The 26,694-nt window shown below is 41.1% G+C and overlaps 1 protein-coding gene across 1 annotated transcript in view; it reads left to right on the top strand.

Moving 5' to 3' along the window:
- PLCXD3 (phosphatidylinositol specific phospholipase C X domain containing 3) overlaps positions 1 to 26,694 on the top strand; it is a 200,406-nt gene that overhangs the window by 115,230 nt on the left and 58,482 nt on the right. The window contains exon 2 of the mRNA XM_061393631.1: positions 8,496 to 9,204. Within this exon, the coding sequence (XP_061249615.1) occupies positions 8,496 to 9,204 (709 nt within the window). The remainder of the gene's footprint in view (positions 1 to 8,495; positions 9,205 to 26,694) is intronic.

The raw sequence follows: 26,694 nt of genomic DNA on the forward strand, positions 1-26,694 counted from the left end.
GCACAGAGTCGGACACGACTGAAGTGACTTAGCAGCAGCAGTAGCATGATAGGTACACTGATAAAGGAGCTGGTTTGAAAGGGAGGATATGATAGTTCGTCTAAAACATTTTAAGTTTAAGGTTCCCATGGAGCAATAAAATTTAGTTACCTGATAGGCAGACTGGAAATCTGTAATGCAGGTCAGATTAGATGGTATCAATTTATTATGTATCTATTATAAGGCATGAGGCCAAAGAGATGAATGAGATCACCCAAGGAATAATCATGGAGCAAGTTGAAGTCTTGACTAGAACTTTGGATAATACTCTCATTTAGGAACTGGAAGGGCAGCAAGAGGCAGCAAAGGAGGCTGGGATGGGACAATAACAAGAAAGTAGCAAAACTAGGAAAGAGTCATGTCTAAAAAGCCAAAGGGGAAAAATATTTTAAGAAGGAAGAAGGAAGAACAGCAGTATCAAACATTCCAGAAAGGCTAAGCACGATTCACTCATTCATTTATTTGACAACAGTAATGAAATGCCTCTAAGTTCTGTGCTAGGATTTAGGAATGAGGACACAGAAGTCTGATGAGTATTTTTAGTTATCATTGAGGCTGTTTCACAGAGGTTTTATATTAGTTACAATCATGATAGTCTGATTTCAGCAGTTAAAGATGGAACTAGAGTTAAGGAGAGAGAGCCAAGCTGTGTAGCCTAATTTTCTGAGAGATCTAAGAGGAAATGGTGAAGAAGAGAGGGGTCAATAATCACCTAATCCCATGTGAACTCATTTTGACGCACTGACTTGAATCAAATGTTTATTAATAAAGCTGGATATAGTAGTGACCACAGGAGATGACAGGGTTTTTTTTTTCGCTTTTGAGGAAGGTTACAATCTAGATGTACTTTATTTTCTTGAGCTCCAAAATTACTCAGATGGTGACTGCAGCCATGAAACTAAAAGACACTTGCTCCTTGGAAGAAAAGCTATGACAAACCTAGACGGCCTCTTAAAAAGCAGAGACATAACTTTGCTGACAAAGGTCCATATGGTCAAATCTATGGTTTTTCCAGAAGCCTTTTATGGATGTGAGAGTTGGACCATATAGAAGGCTGAGCACCAAAGAATTGATGATTTTGAAGCGTGGTGTTGGAAAAGACTCTTGAGAGTCCCTTGGACTGCAAGGAGATCAAACCACTCAGTCCTAAAGGAAATTGACCCTGAACATTCACTGGAAGGACTAATGCTGAAGCTGAAGCTCCAACATTTTGGCCACTTGATGTGAAGAGAGAGCTCATTAGAAAAGACCCCAATGCTGGGAAAGATTGAAGGCAGGAGGAGAAGGGGATGGCAGAGGACGAGATGGTTGGATGGCATCACCTACTCAATGGACATGAATTGGAGCAAGCTCTAGGAAATGGTGAAGGACAGGGAAACCTGGCGTGCTGCAGTCCATGGAGTCACAAAGAGTTGGACATGCCTGAGATACTGAGCAACAGTGAACAACAATCTAGATGAAAATTAATGTGTATGTTTGTGAGGGGATTGCAGGTGGAGAGCAAGATATAAAGATTGAATAAAAATTCAATGAATATAATGAACATTAGTGATATTGTCAAATAACAATTATTAGTTGATTAAAAGGAGCTATAGACTAACAAACTGTGAATTCAGGGGGAGGGAAGATTACAAGTGCCCAAATGTTTTGCCACAAATAAAGAAATACATGTAAGTTGCAAAAGAAGACTGCTGCTCCTGCTGCTGCTGCTGCTAAGTCGCTTCAGTTGTGTCTGACTCTGTGCAACCCCATAGACAGCAGTCCACCAGGCTCCTCTGTCCCCGGGATTCTCCAGGCAAGAATACTGGAGTGGGGTGCCATATCCTTCTCCAATGCATGCATGCATGCTAAGTTGCTTCAGTCGTGTCCGACTCTATGAGACCCCATGGACAGCAGCCCACAAGGCTCCTCTGTCCACAGATTTCTCCAGACAAGAATACTGGAGTGGGTTGCCATTTCCTTCTCCCAAAAGAAGACTAGGAGTAAGACTTTCATGAAGGGAAGACAAGAGGGTAAGTTTAACTCCAAAACGGTCTCTTCCCATAGAAAGTGGAGATGCTGCCATCTGCCTATATTCTACTCTAGAAAAGGGAATTTGCTCAGTCATGTCCGAATCTTTGCGATCCCATGGACTGTAATCTACCAGGCTCCTCTGTCCATGGGATTTTCCAGGCAAGAATACTAGAGTGTGTTGCCATTTCCTTCTCTAGGAGATCTTCCCAACCCAGGGATTAGAACCTGGGCCTCCCACACTGTAGGCTGACGCTTTACCATCTGAGCCACCAGGGAAGTCCACCAAAAGGGGCTGCAAAAAATAAATCTACTCTTCTTTACTCACTCAGCAGTCTCCTTTTGGCTCACAGATTGCTGGTACATATGCTTCGGTACTCCTGTGGTGTTGGCCTTATCATCACAAATGGTACCAAGATATCAAATATGCAGGAAACCTGTTCGCAGAAAGCAGGAGTCTTAAAAACCTTGCTGCTGCTGCTAAGTCACTTCAGTCGTGTCCAACTCTGTGCAACCCCATAGATGGCAGCCCACCAGGCTCCCCCGTCCCTGGGATTCTCCAGGCAAGAACACTGGAGTGGGGTGCCATTTCCTTCTCCAATGTATGAAAGGGAAAAGTGAAAGTGAAGTCGCTGGGTCATGTCCGACTCCTAGCGACCCCATGGACTGCAGCCCTCCAGGCTCCTCCACCCATGGGATTTTCCAGGCAAGAGTACTGGAGTGGGGTGCCATTGCTTAGCCCTGTGCTAAATAAAACAGGCACAGAACAAACAAGAAAAAAGAAATACAGAGTGTCGTGCATAAGCTTTGCAAGCAAGTTCAGTGCCCTGCAGAGGCCAGGAGGGGAGCAGTTCTTGTATTGATGGAGTCAGAGCCTGAATTCTAAGGTCAGGATATAGATATTAAAACTGCACACTCATGGGCACATCAAACCTTAGCCATATGGGCCTTTTTGTTCTGAAGGTTCACAGGTGAAATTAATTGACTTGATACATTTTCTTTGATGTTTATTAAACCATAATTTTGTAGAATTTGAAATGGAATGATGGCTAAACTGAGAAACCAATCAGAAGTTCAGCTCAAAGAACTTTAATAGAAAATACTGGAAAGATACTGGAAAAGAGGTAATACTTATTAGATCAATTTTCTTAACATGGCAGAATGTAAATATTTAAGTGCTGTTCATTAAAATTTCAAGTTAACATATTAGACAGTTGGGTCTGTAGATGTCAAATCCTCTCATTAACCCCAAAAAGTTGTTATAGTCTGCATTAGTTAGCTATTGCTATGTAACAAATTATATGAAAATTTAATCACTTAAAACACAGTCTTTGTGGGTCAGGAATGTAGGCAAATATTCACCATATCCTAAGATCTCCCAAAGGCAAGATTCCACTGGGGTAGGATGTACTTCCAAGCTTATTCATCACCTGTTTCCAAGAAACAAAAGAAAATAAATTCTTTCATTCCATTCACTTATTCAGAGCTAGAGCAAAGGTTCTTGATTGAGCAGGGTTCATAATGGGAGTGGCCAGCTCTTGTCTGACTAAAGAGGATAGATCGAACCCAAAATTGAGAGGGTAAGTTCAGAATCATAGGTTCAACATTAAATATCATGTCCAAAGTATGAGTTGGAACTGTAGATGAGAAAAGAATAAGAGGACAGGAGGATAGGAATACTGAGCCAGTGTAGAAGCAAAATATTAGACCAGATAAAGCAGACAGGTTGTAGATTTCAGGGCTTCCCCAATGGCTCAGCAGGTAAGGAATCTCACTGCAATGCAGGAGACGTGGATTCGACCGATTTAGGCATCAACAAAGAAATAGTGCTTAGCACTGTTTTGCTCATAGGCAGGTTCCTGGTTTCAAAGACAAAGGGCTGGGCCAGAGGTTTTCTCTGTTATTAAAAGTCATAAAGTAGTATTGCTATACTTTTGTTTTATGTTCAAATAAATAGAAAACAGTCTAGAGGAAATGTTGAAATTTGCGAGGAACTACTACTCCAAATGAAATTAAAAGCCCTGAAAATATTTCTTAGCCAACATTAGATTATGTATTTTCTCCCAAAATGCACAGGTAATGTTTTGTATTGATTGATAATTTAATTCTCCTCCCTCTTCAAACAGTATTTGCATCTGGTGATTTTTTCTCTATGTCAGAGTCATCTAACTTAGAACAAACACTGGTGGGGGTGCTGATGGTTTCTTCTTCTGTTTTCTGTTTTTAATTTTTATCTTTACATTACCTTATTTTGATCTTAATAATAATTCCCAGGTAGCTCAGCTGTAAAGAAGCCACCTGCCAATGAAGGGGACTTAAGAGACATGGATTTGATCCTTCAACTCCTGATGGAGGAAATGGCAACTACTGCAGTATTCTTGCCAGGATAATCCCGTGGACAGAGGAGCCTGGCAGGCTACAGTCCATGGGGTCACAAAGGGTTGGACACGACTGAGCAACTGAGCACACGTACACACAACAAATTAATATTTTTATTAACATGTTGCAAACAAACAACAGCTCATTTCTGAAAGAAGAAATCTAGTCATATTTAATTCCCTTTTTGCTTGCTTCCAATTATGACTTCTACCAGATTACAGAAGTAATCAATTTCTTTCATCCACCTTTTCTTCACATGCCTGCAAATCAATTATTAATTTTTTTGATTTTATAAATTAACCCTTATTTTGAGGGCTTATTAATTTATTTGTACCTATTTCAATCTTAGATCATTTCATTATAACTGTTCTTAAGCTTGCTTTTTTCTTTATTTAAACATATTCTTGCTGTATATTAAACCACAGTACAATTTAGTTTCTTCATTTATATTAGCCATTGACTGAACAACAACTAATAAGTCAACATGCAGTAATTTAAATCTCTATTAAAATTTGTCAATGCCAGCTCCAAACAGACAGTTTTCTTTATTCAGAAAGTATTGACATTTTATTCCCATACCATCTACTAAAGATAAATAGATCAGATAGTTTCAGATGAAATTAAATGTGGAATTTCTATATTTTTGGTACCATTCATTGTTTGAAAAATTCCATTAATTCTGAGAAGTTTTCTGTTCCAAATCTTAAAGGTAATGATTTTCAGGATATCAAAGTATTTTTCAAAATATTTTCTCTAACAACCTATCATGGCATTTGAAATTCATACTCTTGTGATTCCTGTGGGTTGTTTAATGCTAGCCAAAGATATATGTAGATGCCTGTAGATACAGATTGACATATATACGGAATATAAACAAAGACAAACATTGCATCACGGATAAAATGTGCTTTAAATAGCTTAGTAAAGGCCCTGAGGTGATGATAATACATTTAGAGATGTGTGTGTGTGTGTGTGTGTGTGTGTGCATGTGCACATTTTGGGTTGGAAGAGTGAAAAATCTAGAAAAAGCTGTACCTCAATGCATGCAGGTTAAGAGTGGGCAACCATGTATGAGAAAGCCTGAGTAACAGATGGGGAATAATAATATCTGCCTTTTTTAACGCGTGTAAAGTCCAGAATATATTAATTTTACCTATTTGATAAGTCATGTCCAAGAATTAAAGGAGGCTTTAAAAATAAAATTGAAATAATTTTTCTTTTTTGGTTCCAATAATATTTTAAATGGCAATCTGTACTTACAGATAAATCATACACGTGTTCATTGCTACATTTATGGAGGTTTAATATTTGCAACTGCTAAAAATAAATAATTAAATAGGTTCTCCCTAGGAAGAAATTCTACTAAATTTGGAAGTAACTCTAAAGAGAGCTGTCACTTTTTTTGAGAGGAAATATCTGTGAAGAAAATAGTCTATTAGCTAAGTATTAAATACTATTAATTGTGTTAACCTGCAAGAAAAAGTAATTGTTCATTCAATGTGTAAAGTGTACCTGACTTCATATACATTCACAGTTGCCCAAATGCAGGATCAAGAATAATGTTAAAATACCAGTATTGTACTTTTCTCTTACCTTATTTCTCTCTTCCTCTGTTCCTATAACCTCCTGTGCTTTCCAAAGTATAGGTGGTAATACTGTTTGTCTACTTATGAAACAGGCTTCTTTATTCATTGAAATAAGCCCAATAGGCTTAAAATCAACCCAAAATAGAAGGAAAGGAAAAGATTTAGATAAAGCATTTGGGAAGTGATGAGTCCCTATAAATTCTACTGTATGGTCACTTATGCCACCTACGTGGAAAACCAGTTTTTGGACTTCTCTGGTGGTCCAGTGTTTAAGACTTTGCTGTCCAATGCAGGGGGTGTGGATTTGATCCCTAGTTGGGGGAGCTAAGATCCCATGTGCCTCATGGCTTCAAAAACCAAAGGTATAAAACAGAAGTAGTATTGTAACAAAATAAATAAAGACTTCAAAAATGGTCTGCATCAAAAATCTTTTTTAAAAAGAGAAAACCTGTGCTAATTAGTAGAGGAAATTCTTGGTTTACAGAAGTAGAAGATGATCTTTTGAATTTTAAAATATTGATTAAATGGGATTTTAAAAATTATTGTACAAACCATTTGGTCTGTTGGACTCCTCTGTGTACTATTATTGTTGAGTCACTAAGTCATGTGTGACTCTTTGCAAGCCCTGTTTGCTGGACTGCAGCACGCCAGGCTGCCCTGTCCTTCATTCAGTTCAGTTTAGTTGCATAGTCATGTCCAGTTGTTTGTGACCCCATGGACAGCAACATGCCAGGCTTCCCTGTCCATCACCAACTCCCAGAGCTTGCTCAAACTCAAGTCCATAGAGTCAGTGATGCTATCCAACCATCTCATCCTCTGCCATCCCCTTCTCCTCCTGTCTTCAATATTTCCAAACATCAAGGTCTTTTCCAATGAGTCAGTTCTTCACAGCAGGTGGCCAAAGTATTGGAGTTTCAGCTTCAGCATCAGTCCTTCCAATGAATATTTTGGACTAATTTCCTTTAGGATGGACTGGTTGGATCTCCTTGCTTTCCAAGGAACTCTCAAGAGTCTTCTCTAATACTACAGTTCAAAAGGATCAATTCTTTGGGGCTCACCTCTCTTTGTAGTCCAACTCTCACATCCATACATGACCACTGGAAAAACCATAGCTTAGAAGGACTTTTGTTGGCAAAGTAATGTCTCTGCTTTTTAATATGCTGTCTAGGTTGGTCATAGCTTTTCTTCCAAAGAGCAAGTGTCTTCTGTAGTCACCATCTGCAGTGATTTTGGAGCCCAAAAAGTCTGTTACTGTTTCCACTGTTTCCCCATCAATTTGCCATGAAATGATGGGACCAGATGCCATGATCTTAGTTTTCTGAATGTTGAGTTTTAAGCCAACTTTTTCACTCTTCTCTTTCACTTTCATCAAGAGGCTCTTTAGGTCTTCTTTACTCTCTGCCATAAGGGTGGTGTCATCTGCGTATCTGAGGTTATTGGTATTTCTCCCAGCAATCTTGATTCCAACTTGTGCTTCATCCAGCCTAGTGTTTCTCATGATGTACTTTGCATAAGCAGGGTGACAATATGTACCCTTGATGTGAGCCTTGATGTACTCCTTTTCCAATTTGGAACCAGTCCATTGTTCCATGTCTAGTTCTAACTGTTGCTTCTTCATCTGCATACAGATTTCTCAGGAGGCAGGTCGGGTGGTCTAGTATTCCCATCTCTTGAAGAATTCTCCAGTTTGTTGTGATCCACACAGTCAAAGGCTTTGGCATAGTCAATAAAGCAGAAGTAGATGTTTTTTTGGAACTCTCTTCCTTTTTTTTGATCCAATTTGATCTCTGGTTCCTCTGCCTTTTCTGAAACCAGCTTGAGCATCTGGAAGTTCCCAGTTCACATACTGCTGAAGCCTGGCTTGGAGAATTATGAGCATTACTTGGCTAGCGTGTGAGATGAGTGCAATTGTGTGGTAGTTTGAGGATTCTTTGGCATTGCCTTACTTTGGGATCAGAATGCAAACAGACCTTTTCCAGTCCTGTGGCTACTACTGAGTTTTCCAAATTTGCTGGCATATTAAGTGCAGCACTTTCACAGCATCATCTTTCAGGATTTGAAATAGCTCAGTTGGCATTCCATCACCTCCACTAGCTTTGTTTGTAGTGATGCTTCCGAAGGCCCACTTGTCTTCACATTCCAGGATGTCGAAGTGAGTGATCACACCATCGTGGTTATCTGGGTCATGAAGATCTTTTTGTATAGTGCTTCTGTGTATTACTGCCACCTCTTCTTAATATCTGCTGGTTTTGTTTGCTCAAATTCATGTCCATTGAGTCAGTGATGCCATCCAACCATCTCATACTAGGTTACAAAAAAAAAAAAAAGACCCTTCTAAGACACTTGGAAGTACTAGGTAAATGTTCCTTAGTGTTTCCTTTGGCTCATTTGAGGCAGAAATATGGACTCAGCAAGAGAGCAAGAAGTTGGGTAGGACAAAGGACTGAAATGTAACCATGTTGTGCCTTCTTATTCTTCTAGGATCTCATGACTCCTTCAGCTTCTACATTGATGAAGCCTCTCCAGTGGGGCCTGAACAGCCAGAAACTGTCCAGAATTTTGTCTCTGTGTTTGGAACTGTGGCCAAAAAGCTGATGCGAAAATGGCTAGCCACTCAAACCATGAACTTTACCGGTCAGCTAGGAGCTGGGATCCGTTACTTTGATCTTCGAATTTCCACCAAGCCCAGAGACCCCGACAATGAACTCTACTTTGCTCATGGTTTGTTCAGTGCCAAAGTCAATGAAGGTCTTGAGGAGATCAATGCATTCCTCACAGATCACCATAAGGAGGTAGTATTCTTGGACTTCAACCACTTTTATGGGATGCAGAAATACCACCATGAAAAACTGGTCCAAATGCTGAAAGACATCTATGGAAATAAAATGTGCCCAGCGATCTTTGCCCAGGAAGTGAGTCTAAAGTACCTGTGGGAGAAGGATTACCAAGTGCTGGTCTTCTACCACAGTCCAGTGGCTCTGGAAGTGCCCTTTCTCTGGCCTGGGCAGATGATGCCAGCACCCTGGGCCAACACCACAGACCCAGAAAAACTGATCCAGTTTCTTCAGGCATCCATCACCGAGAGAAGGAAGAAGGGATCGTTTTTCATATCTCAGGTGGTGCTGACTCCCAAAGCAAGCACCGTGGTCAAAGGGGTGGCCAGTGGTCTCAGAGAAACTATCACAGAAAGGTAAGTGTCCTTAAGTTCTCAGGGGAAATGTTTAGGCAGTTTAATACAACATCAAAGAGCTGTTAAGTGATGGAGCGGATTCACACCCGTGTATGTTAGTTTCCCAGGGCTGTCACCACAAAGTGCCACAAACTGGGTGGCTTAAGACAGAAGAAATTTACCACCCCTCAGTTCCAGAGGCTAAAAGTCTGAAATCAAGGTGTCAGGCTGGCTCCTTCTGAGGGCTCCGTGGGAGAATCTTTCCCGTGCCACTCCCCTAACTTCTGGTGACAGTTGCCATCCCTTGTGGTCCTTAGCTTACAGATGCATCACGCCCATCTCTGCCTCCATCTTTACATGATATTCTTCCCTGTTTCTCTGTCATCTCTTCTTGTAAGGACACTAGTCATATTGGACTAGGGCCTGCCCTAGTGACTTCATCTTAACTTAATTACATCTGTAAATGTCCTATTTTCAAATAAGTTTACACTTAACAGATGTTGGGAATTAGGACTTCAGTATGTCATTTTGTGGGCTTTCCTGGGAGCTCAGCAGTAAAGAACCCACCTACAGTGCAGGAGATGCAGGTTAGATCCCTGGGTTTGGAAGATCCCCTGGAGAAGGAAATGGCAACCCATTCCAGTATTCTTGCCTAAGAAATCCCATGGACAGAGGAGGCGGAAGCTGGTGGGCTACAGTCCATGGGGTGCAAACAGCTGGACACAATTTAGCAACTAAACAATAACAATAACACCGTGTCATTCTGTGGGACGTAGATCAACCCACAGGAACATGGATTTTTGTCTTTGCTTTTGCTGTACCACATGGCTTGCTGGGTTTTAGTTACCCAACCAGAGATCAAACCTGGACCCCTTGCAGTGGAAGTGTGGAAACCTAACCACTGGCTCATCCAGGGAATTCCCACATTATGCATTTTGACCCCATATCTAGTTATCTTTTCATAGCACTCCTTTTCATATGTGCTTAGCATTATATAGATAACAAAGCTCTTTCTCTACTGTTTCCAGAGTATTTTCACATACCTGATTCCATTTGACCTGCATAATAATTCTGGAAAGTAGATACTATATTACAGATAAAAATTAAACTTCAGAGACATGAAATGTTTTGCCTAAAGCCATCTGGACAATGAATAGTGAACCAAAGACTCAAACCCCATTTTTCCCAAGTTATGTTCTGTGTCTTTACACTTTATCCAAAGCAACACTCAATCTCCAGAGAATAGGCTTTCCACTGGTCAAGCCCAGACACACCTGTAGGGCAGTGGTCATCTGTGAGCCACAATTAGCAATCACTAAAGACATCTGTAACTCATTCCCCAATACAACATCTATCATTGTACCTATTGCTTATTCTTTTGAGTTAAACTATTAAACAAGGCAAACATTGAAAAGCAAACACGGTTCCTATCACAGCTTTTAACTTTAATTGGTATTTTGAATTATGGTAAGGAGACAGAGAATGAATGTTTTGCTCAAGGTCTTGTAGGGAAAGACAAGAAAATTAAAAGACTGGGAAGTGGAAATGCTATGGATGGCCTTTAGAGGTGAAAATGCTAGATGGTGGGAAATGGCAGGTGAAATTAGTAATGGGGCAGAAACAGATTTGTATGAAGACTTTTAGGCAGGCTACAGGGAATGTCATCCTATGAGCCATGGGGAGCTAGAAAATGATATTTAACATTGGAGTGACTCGATCAGGTCTGCATTTGCAGTGGATAATAGGTGAAGCATGGGGGGTAAATGGAATGGAGAGACCTAGCAGTTAAGAAGCGCATGGAACTGTTTTAGCAATCATATGAAAGCTCAAGTGAGGAAGTAAGAAAATGGAGAAGGGGACAGTATGCCACAGCAAAAGTTAGAATGACTATTTAGCTATGTGGTGTGAATGAGAGAAAAGGGAAGTAGAATGAGTGATGGATGCATTCACAGAGGCAAAAATCAAAGATACAGGGACTTGGTAAAAACATGAGGAAGATCCGATCAGGATTGTGTTAAATTTGTTTGCTCAGTCCCTCAGTTGTGTCCAACTCTTAGGGATCCCGTAGATTGTAGCCCATCCATGGGCTGCTTGTCCATGGAATTTTTCAGGTAAAAATACTGGAATGGGTTGCCATTTCTTCTTCCAGGGAATCTTCCCAACTTAGGGAATGAACCCACATCTCTTGTGTCTCCTGCATTGGCAGGTGGATTTTTTACCACTGCGCCACCTAGGAAGCCCCATGCTAAATTTAAAGTCCTAGAAAGACATCCAAGTAGAGGTGGCCAGTTGATCATTAGGAATATAGGTTAACATTTTTGGGAAATACTGTATTTTTTGGCAATGACAGGCACAGGACCTTGGAGAGGACAAATTCCTCCATACGTAATTATAACTTCCTTCTGTTATTCAGATATTTGCTAGGATCTCCTTGTTCCTTCGATACAAATAAGATTCCCAACCCTTCACTGTACACTGTATGCAAATGTAAAGCCTTCCCTAAAATTTCTGCTGATGTCTAGATTTCTTCCATTCATATAGAATGAGCCCTTGCTCTACTGGATTTGTGTCATTTTATGAATTGATTGTCCAAGGTAGCCTGTCCATGTTCCACCCTCTATACCCTGAGACGCGAAACTTGCTTCTTGCTTAATTTCTATATAATGGTTTATTCAGACTTTACTAAGGATCTGAGCAGACAAGGGAGGTTTTATAATCATAATGTAGATGACTTACAGTTGAACTTCAGATTCATCTGGAATTATGAATCTCCTGGCCTTGAATATCTTTTGATGACATCTGTACCACTTTTCACCCTAGACTCAAGTCCTCTGACAGAATCTTCTCCTTATCCTTTTCTCATCTGCTTTCTCCCCTTACCCCCAGATTGCAGTGGAGACACTATACTCGCCTCTAGATTACTACACCAAACTATCCACCTGTCTCCCTGGCCCTAAGCCTACATTCAGTTAGTCATCAATGTGTTCAGCAGAACAAGAAAACCACTTCTTTAATAGAATCACCTTCTATAAAAATTAATTGTTCTCATAAATAACAACTTACCACTTATCTTACCTATTTAAAAATGAGGGCATTATATACACAGAAGAATGTGTTATTTTCAAACTTACCCCATATAGCCCCAAGATTTTAAGAAATCCCCACTAGAGGTGGGGAAGGGGCAGGAGAGGGTGACTGACTCTCATTTTCTTCATTCTTGCTGCAACTTTAATTAAGAAAAAGAATCTGTACTTCCAACATTTACGTATTGGGCCTGAAAGGAATCTTCCCTTCCAGCTTTACCTTCTGCTGTTTTAGTCTATGCTTAGGAAAACACTTTTCCATACAATTTGCCTACTTTGCATTTGGCCAGGAACCACACCCCGATTCCATACTTGTGTAAGGAATAGTCTTTGGGAAGCCGAGAAGGAAAATCTACTCAAGGAACAAATGACTTTCATTTTTCTCTCTTATGGACTTTCATGCAGTGTGGGATTTTACAAGTTATAAATTGAACAGCTCTCTGGTTACATATGCTCTAGTACAGCATTAACAAAATAGGATTTATAAAGATTAGAAAAGTTAGGAGAGTATTGAAAATATTAATGTATATCTACACAACTGTCCCCAAAGAATCACAATGCACATTAGCATATAAAAGGCACTAGCCAGTATTTTAGTGAATAATCCTATTTAAATTTAACTAATACAATTTTTTCCAAGCACTTAATTTTTTTCCAGATAACACTTATTAACACCCCATGGAATTAATTTGGACAGAATATCCTCAGCCATCTGCTCTGATTCAGAACTTCTCATTGGCCTCTGGCTTATATGTCTGATAGTAGAAATGTTTCAGTAAAAAGGGAGCTTCCCCGGGTAGTGCTAGTGGTAAAGAATCCACCTCCAGGTAGATGTAAGAAATGTGGGTTCCATCCCTGGGTTAGAAAGATCCCCTGGAGGAGGGCATGGCAACCTATCCCAGTACTCTTGCCTGGAGAATCCCATGAACAAAGGAGCCTGGAGGGCTACAGTCCGTAGGATTGCAAAGAGTGAGACCTGACTGAAGCAACTTAGCATGCAACATGCACATCAGTAAAAAGAGCTTCCCTGTTGGCTCAGTGGTCCCTGGGCTGGGAAGATCCCCTGGAGAAGGAAATGACAACCCACTCCAGTATTCTTTCCTGGGAAATCCCACAGACAGTAGCCTGGTAGGCTACAGTCCACAGTGTCGCAAGAGTCAGCACGACTTAGCATTTAAACAGCAACAACAGCAAATCAGTGGAAAGAGGGAGTGGAAAAAGAGTTTAAAAAGTAGAAATGAAGACTCTATAGGTAGAGTCAACCTTTTGTCTCTAGAATTATGCATATGACTTGCAAATGATTTGTGAATATGTCTGAACCTTGACCATAATACTTGTGCTATAAGCATTCTCAGTGGAGTTTGTCTCAGTCCTCAAAAACCTTCTTTTAAACCAACTGCAAAGCCTGTGTTTGCCTATGGTGTTAATGTGATATCCAGAGGTTTAGTTTGGTTTGGACATATTTCAGCTTTCTGGGTATGCCTAGGATAGAGCTTCCCTGGTGGCTCAGACAGTAAAGAATCTGCCTGCAATGCAGGAGACCTGGGTTTGATCCCTGGTTGGAAAGATTCCCTGGAGAAGGGAATGGCTACCCACTCCAGTATTCTTGTCTGGAGAATTCCATGGACAGAGGAGCCTGGTGGGCTACAGTCTATGGGTTCACAAACAGTCTGACATGACTGAGCAACTGACACTTTCATTTTCTATAGGGAAATATCACTGTCAGTCCTCAGATGATGCCTTGCAAAGGTGACTTACTCCTGAAACAGTGAAAGAATACTTGACTCTCCAAAAACATGTTCCTTTCTCGTCTCACCAAGTGATGAAGCCCACAAAAAAGACTTTTTCTGCACTTTTCTTTTGCTATTGTGCCAAAGCTGCTCATTCAGAAAATCTTTTGCCACTAAAGAGGAAGTCTCTAGGCAATGTTAAGACTTCTCTGGACCTTGGTGTATTTTCATTTGTAAAATTTGGAGTTTGAATTCAATTATCTCCAAGATCTTTCTGAGTTCTAAGATCCTACATTTCTGCACCTGACAGGTTTCTCTATAATTTTTCATTATGTCTAATATTTGGGTTAACAAAACTCTGAGCACATCAATTTAGAAAACAGTGTTTTAAGATGTGGGTGGCTTTCAGGGAAACTAAACCCATCTTGGATTTAGGTACCGTAACTTTCAATCTGGCCACCGGTTCCAAATACTGCAGATGCGTTCTCTACATTTTAGTAATGCCAACAGACACAGATTTTAATTTCTTAAAGACCTATTTTTAATTTATTTTTCAAACACCAGCTTTTGCACCTCACCCCCACGGAATTCACACCTTCTTAAAAAGAAGGTGCATAACTTGAGTCAAGTCCTTCTCTAATTTGTGGAAGTTTATTAAATCATAGGTTTTTTAGTTAAAAAAATTCATTAGACCACCTGTCAGAATATTTAAGGAGCAGTGCATTTTTGTAAGTAAATTGATGCTGGATTAATTTAGACAGTGTTTATACAAGTCAACAATTTAGATGATGATGATGAAGATAACAGTAATAGTAATGATGATTTATTAAGTACTCTCTATGGTGGCTCAGTGGTAATGAGTCTGCCTGCCAATGTAGGAGACGTGGGTTTGATCCCTAGGTCAGGAAGATGCGCTGGAAAGAAGGAAGGAAATGGCAACCTGAGCCAGTATTCTTGCCTGGGAAATCCCATGGACAGAGGAGCCTAGCGGGCTACAGTCCATGGGGTCACAAGAGTCAGACACAACTCAGTGACTAAACACACACACACACAGACACACACATCTATTTAATACTAATTGCCCTGCCCATTTATTCTCATGATCACAGTCATTGCCTTGAAGGTAAGGCAGAAGGATGTGGATAGGTTTTAATAAGCTCCACTTTCATCCAGCTGAGGAAAGGAAGACAACTACGTTTGTTGAGCCCTCTTTCTGTGCCAGGCACTGTGCTAAGTATTTTACATGACTTGTATCCATTTAATCTTCCCTGTAGCCTTACAAAGTAGGCATCACATCCATAAGAGATGGAAAACCCAGCCTGAGAAATGTCTAGCTTGCTCAAAGTCCCATATTAGTTTACAAAGGCAGGATTATTTTTTGGATCGGACTCCAAGTCACATGTTTACTTCTATAAATTAGGTGAGATTCACATTTCTTAGCAGTGAGTGCATATACTACATTATTTGTCATCTTGGAGGGCAGAGTCAGATCTGAGGTGTTGGGAAGGTAAAGTGTACTGGAAGTGGAGTGGGCAAGGCTATGAAAGAGCAGATATTAAGTGTAGGCTTTGCCTCAAGATCCCATGCTGCCAGGGGTCCCCCAGGGATGCACTGCTGTTGAATAATAAAAAGGAAGGGAACTTTGAGGTGAGCTGGCTCTGTCCTCCTTGCTTTGTGCCTATTGCTCCTTTGACTGTTTTCCATTTAGTAAGGAAACTGAGGCTGGAGGAATACTAAAATGTAGCCCAAGGTCACAGAGCTGTTGGCAAAAATGGAATCATAATCCAGGTCTCCCAGCTTGCAGACAGAGTTCCACCCTCCACACCTCAGGGAGGAATGTGGACAGAAAATGGACAGGAAGACCAGGATAGGTCAGTGGCCATCAAGCTGCAGGAGACAAGATGATAGAGAGGACCAGCTCTCAGCCTGCACTGTTCCCAATAAACCACGGTGCTCCGGGGCCTTGAATGGAGGGGCCAGAGGCTGGGCCTGGGGTGCTGACCTTCATGGGGCCCTCTCTTTCTGCTGCGCAAGCACAATGGACTTTTTTTCCATTCAGCGGAGACACCCCAGCTCACAACAGCTCCCCAGAGAACACTCCTGCTGCTTGATTTACTCCGTCAGTGCCTGGGCTCAGCAGGTCTGGGCTGGTCTCTGAGAAGTTGTTCCCTTGTAGCACCACTCAACATAGCAGTTCTGGGGAGCAGAGAAACACCTCACTGAAGGAATGGGAATCAGAATGGTTCAAAAGCTGCTACAGGTGACATCAACCTTCATGAAGAACAGCTTTCTGGCTCCACCTCCAGACCACGTGGCCAAGTATGTCAGAACATTAGTTGTTGTTCAACCACTCAGTCGTGTGTCACTCTTTGTGACCCCATGGACTGCAGCACACCAGGCCTCCCTGTCCATCACCAACTCCCAGAGTTTGCTCAAACTCATGTCCATTGAGTCAGTGATGCCATCCAACCGTCTCATCCTCTGTTGTTCCCTTCTCCTCCTGCCTTCAATCTTTCCCAGCATCAGTCTTTCCTAAAAAGTCGGCTCTTCGCATCTGGTGGCCCAAGTATTGGAGCTTCAGCTTCACCATTAGTACTTCCAATGAATATTCAGGGTTGATTTCCTTTAGAATTGACTGGTTTGATCTCCTTGCAGTCCAAGGGACTCTCAAGAGTCTTCTTCAGCACCACAGTTCAAAAGCATCAATTCTTCGACGCTCAGAGCTTTGGTAGAGCAGATCTATTATCAGTCTATTCTGTAAAAGGGAAAGCTGCCTTCTCAGGCTACATATGCCTAAGGAGAAAGAATATCAAGGACATTACGTAAAATCGGCACTAGAATAATCATTGTTTACAAGATGCTAGTATCATGTTTCACTTTTCAACATATATTTATTAGAAGCTTCATTTATTCAACAGATGATATTCCCAGTTTGCACTTTAGAAAACTAAAGGTCAAAAAGGCTAAATAATTTGTTCAGATGATGGTGTGAGCTAGTGCTGGGATCAAATCAGAATCTGGTCTTTTGAAAAAACTTTAATTCGCAAAGATAGACTTGTGTTCATAGCAGCACTATTTATAATAACCAAGACAAGGAAACAGTCCAAGTGCCTGTCAAAAGATAATTGGTTTAAGAAAGGTAAGGGATGTGTGTGTGTGTGTGTGTGTGCGTGCATGTGCACGCACACATGTGTGCTCGCAAGCTCACTTGAGCGAATGTGCTCAGTCATATCAGACTGTTTGCAACCCTATGGACTGTAGCTTGCCAGGCTCCTCTGTCCATGGGATTTTCCAGGCAAAATAATGGAGTGGGTTGCCATTTCCTCCTCCAAGAGATCTTCCAACCCAGCAATCAAACTGTGTCTCCTGCATTAAAGACAAGTTCTTTACTGCTGAGCCAGTGGGGAAGCCATATATATGCACAATGGAATATTACTCAGTCATAAAAAGAATGAAATGTTGCAATTTACATCAACATGGGTGAACCTAGAGATTATCTTACTAACTGAAGAAAGTCCCACAGAGAAAGACAAATATATGATATCACTTATATGTGGAATATAAAAAATAATACAAATGAACCTATATGCAAAACAGAAATAGATTCACAGACATGGAAAACAAATTTATGGTTACCAAAGAGAATATAGGGAAAAGAGAGGGAAGGATAGTTGGAATTGGAAGTATGGGGATTAATAGGTATAAGCTACTATATATAGATGGGGAAGCAGTGGAAACAGTGTCAGACTTTATTTTGGGGGGCTCCAAAATCACTGCAGATGGTGATTGCAGCCATGAAATTAAAAGACGCTTACTCCTTGGAAGAAAAGTTATGACCAACCTAGATAGCATATTCAAAAGCAGACACATTACTTTGCCAACAAAGGTCTGTCTAGTCAAGACTATGGTTTTTCCAGTGGTCATGTATGGATGTGAGAGTTGGACTGTGAAGAAAGCTGAGTGCCAAAGAATTGATGCTTTTGAACTGTGGTGTTGGAGAAGACTCTTGAGAGTCCCTTGGACTGCAAGGAGATCCAACCAGTCCATTCTAAAGGAGATCAGTCCTGGGTGTTCTTTGGAAGGACTGATGCTAAAGCTGAAACTCCAGTACTTTGGCCACCTCATGTGAAGAGTTGACTCATTGGAAAAGACTCTGATGCTGGGAGGGACTGGGGGCAGGAGGAGAAGGGGACAACAGAGGATGAGATGGTTGGATGGCATCACTGACTTGATGGACGTGAGTCTGAGTGAACTCCGGGAGTTGGTGATGGACAGGGAGGCCTGGCGTGCTGCGATTCATGGGGTCACAAAGAGTCGGACACAACTGAGCGACTGAACTGAACTGAACTATGTACAAAACAGATAGTGAAGTGGAATCACTCAGTTGTGTCTGACTCTTTGCAGTCCCGTGGACTGTAGCCTGCCAGGCTCCTCCATCCATGAGATTTCCTAGGCGAGGACATTGGAGTGAGTTGCTGTTTCCTTTTCCAGGGGATCTTCCCAATCCAGGGATCAAACCCGGGTCTTCTACATTGCAGGTAGATTCTTTACCATCTGAGCCATCAAGGAAGCCCAAAGCAACAAGTATTTACTGTGAAGCACAGGGAACTGTATTCAATATATTATAATAACCTATAATGGAAAATAATCTGGAAAAAATATATACACAATGGAATCACTTTGCTGTACACCTGAAACAACACAATATTGTAAATCAATTATACTCCAGTTTAAAAAAGAATCTAGGTCTTTTGAACCACTAGAAGAAGGAATCTGGCTTGTAAATCGAAGGAAGCTCCAGAAAGCAAATTTTCTTCTAGCCCAGGGCTTAGCAAACTGAGCAGTGCTCTGCCACCCTCTGAGGTTATGATTCATGAGTCTGATGCTCAAAGAGTTTCATTTCTAACACATGAGGCTCACTTTGAGTAACACTGTTGTTTGCAGAAAATGTGTGCCTCAACTGTCCCTACCCACAGATGCACTTGGTTTTAAGCAATCTAAAAGAGAATCAACTCCAAGATTTATCTATCAGTCCCTCCCCACCCCAGGTTCAGGTATTTCTTCCTTAACTCTAAGCTATGACTCCTCTAAGTTCAAATTTTCTTGTCCTATCACTAGGGTAGAGCTGCTCATCATCAGTTTCCAAATAATTGTTGTAGTTGTTGTTCAGTCGCTAATTCATATCAGACTCCTTGTAACCCCATGGACTGCAGCACATCAGGCTCCTCTGTCTTCCACCATCTCCTGGAGTTTGCTCAGATTCATGTACATTTAGTCAGTGGTGCCATCCAGCCATCTCATCCTCTGTCACTCCCTTCTCCTTTTGCCTTCTATCTTTCCCAGCATCAGAGTCTTTTCCAAAGAGTCAGCCCTTTGCATCAGGTGGCCAAAGTATTGGAACTTCAGCTTCAGCATCAGTCCTTCCAATGAATATTAAGGGTTGATTTCCTTTAGGGTTGACTGGTTCAATATCCCTACAGTCCAGTGAACTCTCAAGAGTCTTTTCCAGACCCACAATTTGAAAGCATCGGTTCTTTGGCACTCAGCCTCCATCATGATCCAATTAATGGTCCTCTGCTATTCTCTCCCTTGTATCTTCTCTCCCACGTCATGGATGATTGTGCTTCAAAAACACAGGCAAAGTCTCCTAGGAGGGATTCTTTGTTCCCCTGGGCTCTAAAGCACACCTCAAGGAAGAAGCCTTAGTAACTTCCTGACTCAGTGTCTTTCACCAAAACCAATTAACATTTCAGCACCAATTAACACCATGGCTCTTTGCAACCCAATGGCCTCCCCAGCCCTGATTTCAAACAGTAAAAAAAAAAAAAAAAAATTCTGTAACAGTTTCCAGCCATGAGGCTCTGTGACAGAAGAGTGATTTTAGCCCAGGTCATGCTGGGGTATGGAAGGAGGGAGGGCTGTCTGTAACTCTTTCTTAACAACTTTGACCCAAGAGTTTTTGAAGCAGGAGTGCATATAAAAGCTTTTTCTCTCCTTCATTCTGCTGATGTTGTAAGATTAAAGTACAGGCAGATGTAGATAGGCACCTTTCGTTATCTGTGGCAGGAGAGCCAAAGACTAGAGAGAATTGCCAAGCTACTGAGAAGTTGGATACCCATTCAGTGCCTGCTGAGTGTGTGTGTGTGTGTGTGTTTGTGTGTGTCTGTGTATGTGTGGAGAAATTGCCAGCTGAGTGTGTGTGTGTGTGTATGTGTGTGTGAGAGAGAGAGACAAAGAGAGAAAAAAACATACTTTTCTAAAAAACACAGCTTAGGATAGAGGTCTACTCATTCTAGGACTTCCCTGGTGGCTCAGACGGTAAAGCATCTGCCTGCAATGTGGGAGGCCCAGGTTCTATCCCTGGGTTGGGAAGATCCCCTGGAGAAGGAAATGGCAACCCACTCCAGTACTCTTGCCTGGAAAATTCCACGGACTGAGGAGCCTGGTAGACTACAGTCCATGGGGTTGCAAAGAGTCGGACACGACCGAATGACTTCACTTTTTACTCTAATAAATCTCTCTGGAGCTCTGTTTTCTTAGATGGAGTTGATGGAATTTAATATCTAAAGAAAAACAAACCTAGTATATAGCCGGCACTCACAAAGAGGTAAGAGCAGGGGGATTGATGGGGGTAGAAGGAATAAAGAGGAAATGTCCAGGCAGCAGGGATGTCAGCCAGGTCAAGGCACAGTAGGGTGGACGTTCAGCGAGCAACTAAGGGGAGGGGAGGCTTGTTTGGGACTTGAAAAGAACTGTGATATGAACCATCAAGCAGTTGAGCAAGTAAGAGGTTTCTGATTCAAGAATTAAAATGGACAATATCTGTACCACATTCTGAGACTGTGAGGAGGCGGCCTTTGGCAAGACACACACCATGGAAACCATGAACATCCCAGTAAGAGAGGGTAGGAAGGACTCGTTGGTGACTTGAGGGAAGGTTTAAAGGAAGCAGAGGTCCTCGCTAGGTTGGAAGCTGTCAGAACAAGCCTATAATTGGCTATCTCAATATGTCTTGAGAAGATACACGAGAAGACTCTACATATGGACATCACCAGATGGCCAACACCAAAATCAGATTGATTATATTTTTTGCAGCCAAAGATGGAGAAGCTCTATACAGTCAACAAAAACAAGACCAGGAGCTGACTGTGGCTCAGATCATGAAATCCTTATTGCCAAATTCAGACTGAAATTGAAGAAAGTAGGGAAAACCACTAGACCATTCAGGTATGACCTAAATCAAATCCCTTATGATTATACAGTGGAAGTGAGAAATAGATTTAAGGGCCTAGATCTGATAGATAGAGTGCCTGATGAACTATGGAATGAGGTTCATGACATTGTACAGGAGACAGGGATCAAGACTATCCCCATGGAAAAGAAATGCAAAAAAGCAAAATGGCTGTCTGGGGAGGCCTTACAAATAGCTGTGAAAAAAAGAGAAGCAAAAAGCAAAGGAGAAAAGGAAAAATATAGGCATCTGAATGCAGAGTTCCAAAGAATAGCAAGAAGAGATAAGAAAGCCTTCCTCAGCGATCAATGCAAAGAAATAGAGGAAAACAACAGAATGGGGAAGACTAGAGATCTCTTCAAGAAAATTAGAGATACCAAGGGAACATTTCATGCAAAGATGGGCTCGATAAAGGACAGAAATGGTATGGACCTAACAGAAGCAGAAGATATTAAGAAGAGGTGGCAAGAATACACAGAACTGTACAAAAAAGATCTTCATGACCCAGATAATCATGATGGTGTGATCACTGACCTAGAGCCAGACATCCTGGAATGTGAAGTCAAGTGGGCCTTAGAAAGCATCACTACACACAAAGCTAGTGGAGGTGATGGAATTCCAGTTGAGCTATTTCAAATCCTGAAAGATAATGTTGTGAAAGTGCTGCACTCAATATGCCAGCAAATTTGGAAAACTCAGCAGTGGCCACAGGACTGGAAAAGGTCAGTTTTCATTCCAATCCCAAAGAAAGGCAATGCCAAAGAATGCTCAAACTACCGCACAATTGCACTCATCTCACACACTAGTAAAGTAACGCTGAAAATTCTCCAAGCCAGGCTTCAGCAATATGGGAACCGTGAACTTCCAGATGTTCAAGCTGTTTTTAGAAAAGGCAGAGGAACCAGAGACCAAATTGCCAGCATCCACTGGATCATGGAAAAAGCAAGAGAGTTCCAGAAAAACATCTATTTCTGCTTTATTGACTATGCCAAAGCCTTTGACTGTGTGGATCACAATAAACTGTGGAAAATTCTGAAAGAGATGGGAATACCAGACCACCTTACCTGCCTCTTGAGAAACCTGTATGCAGGTCAGGAAGCAACAGAGAGAACTGGACATGGAACAACAGACTGGTTCCAAATAGGAAAAGGAGTACGTCAAGGCTGTATATTGTCACCCTGCTTTTTTAACTTCTATGCAGAGTACATCATGAGAAACGCTGGACTGGAAGAAACACAAGCTGGAATCAAGATTGCTGGGAGAAATATCAATAACCTCAGATATGCAGATGACACCACCCTTATGGCAGAAAGTGAAGAGGAACTCAAAAGCCTCTTGATGAAGGTGAAAGAGGAGAGTGAAAAAGTTGGCTTAAAGCTCAACATTCAGAAAATGAAGATCATGGCATCTGGTCCCATCACTTCATGGGAAACAGATGGGGAAACAGTGGAAACAGTGTCAGACTTTATTTTTTGGGCTCCAAAATCACTGCAGTTGGTGATTGCAGCCATGAAATTAAAAGACGCTTACTCCTTGGAAGGAAAGTTATGACCAACCTAGATAGCATATTCAAAAGCAGAGACATCACTTTGCCAACAAAGGTCCATCTAGTCAAGGCTATGGTTTTTCAAGTGGTCATGTATGGATGTGAGAGTTGGACTGTGAAGAAAGCTGAGTGCCAAAGAATTGATGCTTTTGAACTGTGGTGTTGGAGAAGACTCTTGAGAGTCCCTTGGACTGCAAGGAGATCCAACCAGTCCATTCTGAAGGAGATCAGCCCTGGGATTTCTTTGGAGGGAATGATGCTAAAGCTGAAACTCCAGTACTTTGGCCACCTCATGTGAAGAGTTGACTCATTGGAAAAGACTCTGATGCTGGGAGGGATTGGGGGCAGGAGGAGAAGGGGATGACAGAGGATGAGATGTCTGGATGGCATCACTGACTCAATGGACGTGAGTCTGAGTGAACTCCAGGAGATGGTGATGGACAGGGAGGCCTGGCGTGCTGAGATTCATGGGGTTGCAAAGAGTCGGACAGGACTGAGCGACTGAACTGAACTGAACTGAACTGATATGTCTTATCTCTAGGATAGAGTGAGGATAACCGGTAAAGAAGTCATAGTAGTTTATTTTAGTCTAGAGAGGTCAATGTTTCATATTTTGTGAGTGATGTTTCTGTGTTGAGACAAAATTACAAAATTAAAAAAATCTCAGTTTCTCATGATCTTGAGTAATCTTGTCTGTGATGCGTATTCTGGGAGAGTATGTCCAACAGAAAGAGAACATGACGTTGTTGTGAAAGTCAGGTCAGCTTCCAGATGTCAGGACTTGCTTTTAAATTTCTTTTCATTTACCCCCTTTGCATGCACTTATTCCCATTTGGTTCAAAAACCTCTGATGTGAAATAGTCTTTATATGTGCTTTTTTTATTGTTCTTTTTTCCACTAAAACAGCTGAGACTGTATCTGTGCAGATTCGCAGACCATTTTGACAATGAGTTGGTGAAAAACTAGCCCAAGGCTTATCTGTTGGAATGCAAGCTTATCAGATTGAGTCATCCTGAAAATCAGCATTCCCCGTGGCTTAGGTTTCTGCCTATCTGTTTGGACAGGGATTGGAAATGACTGATGATGAGTATAAGGAATCCCAGGTGGTAGAGGCCAGAGAGATTGAAACTGGAAAAGAAATGTGAGCACACAGCATTTTGTAAAGGGAATTGCTGATTCTTTGATATTGGTGAACATTCCAACTTCTTTCTCAAGGTATTACAACTTATTCAGGGAAGAAAGAAGCAGAAGGTGAGGTGGCCAACAGTCATATTTTCAACTGAATATTTGTCTTGCCCTTTTTGGCAGGGAGGAGCTATATTTTTCTCAGTCTTGGTTGAATGAGTGCCCCTGAAGGCTTGTTTGTGTTGGGTGTACTTGGAAGACACAGCTTTGGATGCTGTTGTTGAGTCGCTCAGTCCTGCCTACTCTGTGCAACCCTGTGACCTGCAGCATGCCAGGTTTTCCTGTCCTTTACCATCTCCTGGAGTCTGCTCAAATTCGTGTCCATTGAGTTGATGATGCCATGCAACCATCTCATTCTCTATTGACCCCTTCTCCTCCTACCCTCAATCTTTCCCACCATCAGGGACTTTTCCATTGAGTTGGCTCTTTGCATCAGGTGGCCAAAGTATTGGAGTTTCAGCTTTAGCATCAGTCCTTCCAATGAACACCCAGGACTGATTTCCTTTAGGATGGACTGGTTGGATCTCCTTGCAGTCCAAGGGACTCTCAAGAGTCTTCTCCAGCACCACAGTTCGAAAGCATTAGTTCTTCGGCACTCAGCCTCTTTTGTTGTCCATCTCTTACATCAGTACATGACTACTGGAAAAACCATAACTTTAACTATATGGACCTTTGTCGGCAAAGTAATGTCTCTGCTTTTTAGTACACTGTCTAGGTTTGTCATAGCTTTTCTTCCAAGGAACAAGCGTCTTTTAATTTCATGGCTGCAGTCATTGTCTGCAGTATAGCTTTGGATGACTGATCTATTAATTGCCAAGAGTGATTCCAACAAATATAAGTGCTTATTTAAGTGAGATGATATAAGCCAAATCTTTCCTGCTAGAAGTGGGCTCCCCCTAACAAAACTGTTAAATAATCTCTAATAACTTGCTAACATCACTCTAGGCAATGACGTTTCAGCTTTTAACTTATATTCAATTGACAAAATGTTTTCTTTCATGTTTTCAATATAACAGCAATTTTTTAAAAGTTGGATATATGAAATTTTCTCAGTTTATCTGGCCTGGGAGGACTTCAGAAGAAAATACTACACATATCAACTGAAGACACTAATTTTGGCTTTATTATATGAAGTGCAAATCTTCTGGCTCTTGCCCTGTATGTCTGGGATTATAGCCTATTTCTAATTAACTTATTTTAAAGTACTAAAAATAATTAGATAGGACTAGCTAGAGACTTTCTTATCATAATTGACTTTTTTCCCACAGAAACTACAAGTATAGCTTGAATTTTGGCTTTAAAATATTCCTTCCTCCCACCCACTCATCACTTATTTCCCTGTGGCCTCAGCTGTTAAAAGAAAAGAAGCTTACAAGTTGTTTCTGGAGCTGTGGCATTCCTATCCTGAAGGAGCAGTATGTGGAGGTGAGATTGTAATGTGTGATTTCATTAGTAGGTGCTAAAAGCACAGGCTGCCCTTTGGAAATGTATGTGAGATTTGGCCAATGTAAAACTGAGCAAATTCAGCAAATAACTGCTGCTTATCTAGAATACTAAACAGAAAAGCTGTTGCTCTTATGATTTAGCTCAGGTTCAAAATTTAGCTCAGGTTATGAAAATAACTAACGCCATAATGCCACAAAAAGTGATTCATGAAAATACATCTTTCAGATCTTTGAGATTCATTTTGGAAGGGTTTAATTTATATTTCCCATTTCTCCAAATAAAATATTTGTAATAATTACTTTGTCATGAATAGACTGTAGGGAAACTACGTCAAGAGCATGGTTCAATCTAAGTTCAATCTGTTAACAAAGACTATATGTGGATTCAGGGAAGACGTGGTGGATCTGTTGCTAGAAAATAGCCAGGAAAATTAGTGCTATTCCTGCCCTCAGTTTTAAATTTATTGGTGAGCAGTTAAGGGAGTTATTTAATGAACTTGACTCTTACTGCTCTTCACAGGCAGAGCAGGCTGCCTCGTGTATATCTGCATGCTTCAACATGACATGAATTTATTGGAGAACTGAAATTTCACACCTTTCAAGCACACACAACTCATTGACCACTGTGTTGTGCTTCAATGATGTGTCCAAGCATCTTCCAAATAGATATGGCCACAGATTCTTGAATCTGATAAAGACTGAGAGACTCCTTAAAGCCATAAACCATGTTCAGGGGCATCTTGATGTCTATGACATGAGCTCTGCATATAAAGGCTGTTTCAAGGAGTTACTGTTTACTGCTCCAACTGGCACCAGGTAGACAGCTTTAGACCTAGAAAGTGTATGTATGTTGAAAAGAGAGAAGTGTAAGTAGCAATGTAGTCTTCTCTCAGCCTCTAGGAGAATACATCACTTTACTCCTGCTCATGCAGGAAGTTGTTTTTTTTTTAATCGAAGCATAGTTGTTTACAATGTTTTGTTAATTTCTGCTGTACAATAAAGTGAATCAGTTATACATATATATACATACATTCGTTTTAAATATTCTTTTCCATTATGGTTTATCAGAGGATATTGAATAAAGTTCCTTGTGCTATACAGTAGGACCTTGTTGTTTATTCATTCAAACAATAAATGCTGTTTATTAATAGAATGAATAATCCCAATATCTGCTACTCCCAAACTCCCAATCCACCCCTCCTCCAGCTCCCTCCCCCTTGGCAACCACAGTCTGTTCTCTATGTCTACGAGTTTGTTTCTGTTTCATAGATAAATCTGATTGTATCATATT

The sequence above is a fragment of the Bos javanicus genome, chromosome 20 (assembly GCF_032452875.1).
Source record: "Bos javanicus breed banteng chromosome 20, ARS-OSU_banteng_1.0, whole genome shotgun sequence".
Taxonomy (NCBI): domain Eukaryota; kingdom Metazoa; phylum Chordata; class Mammalia; order Artiodactyla; family Bovidae; genus Bos; species Bos javanicus.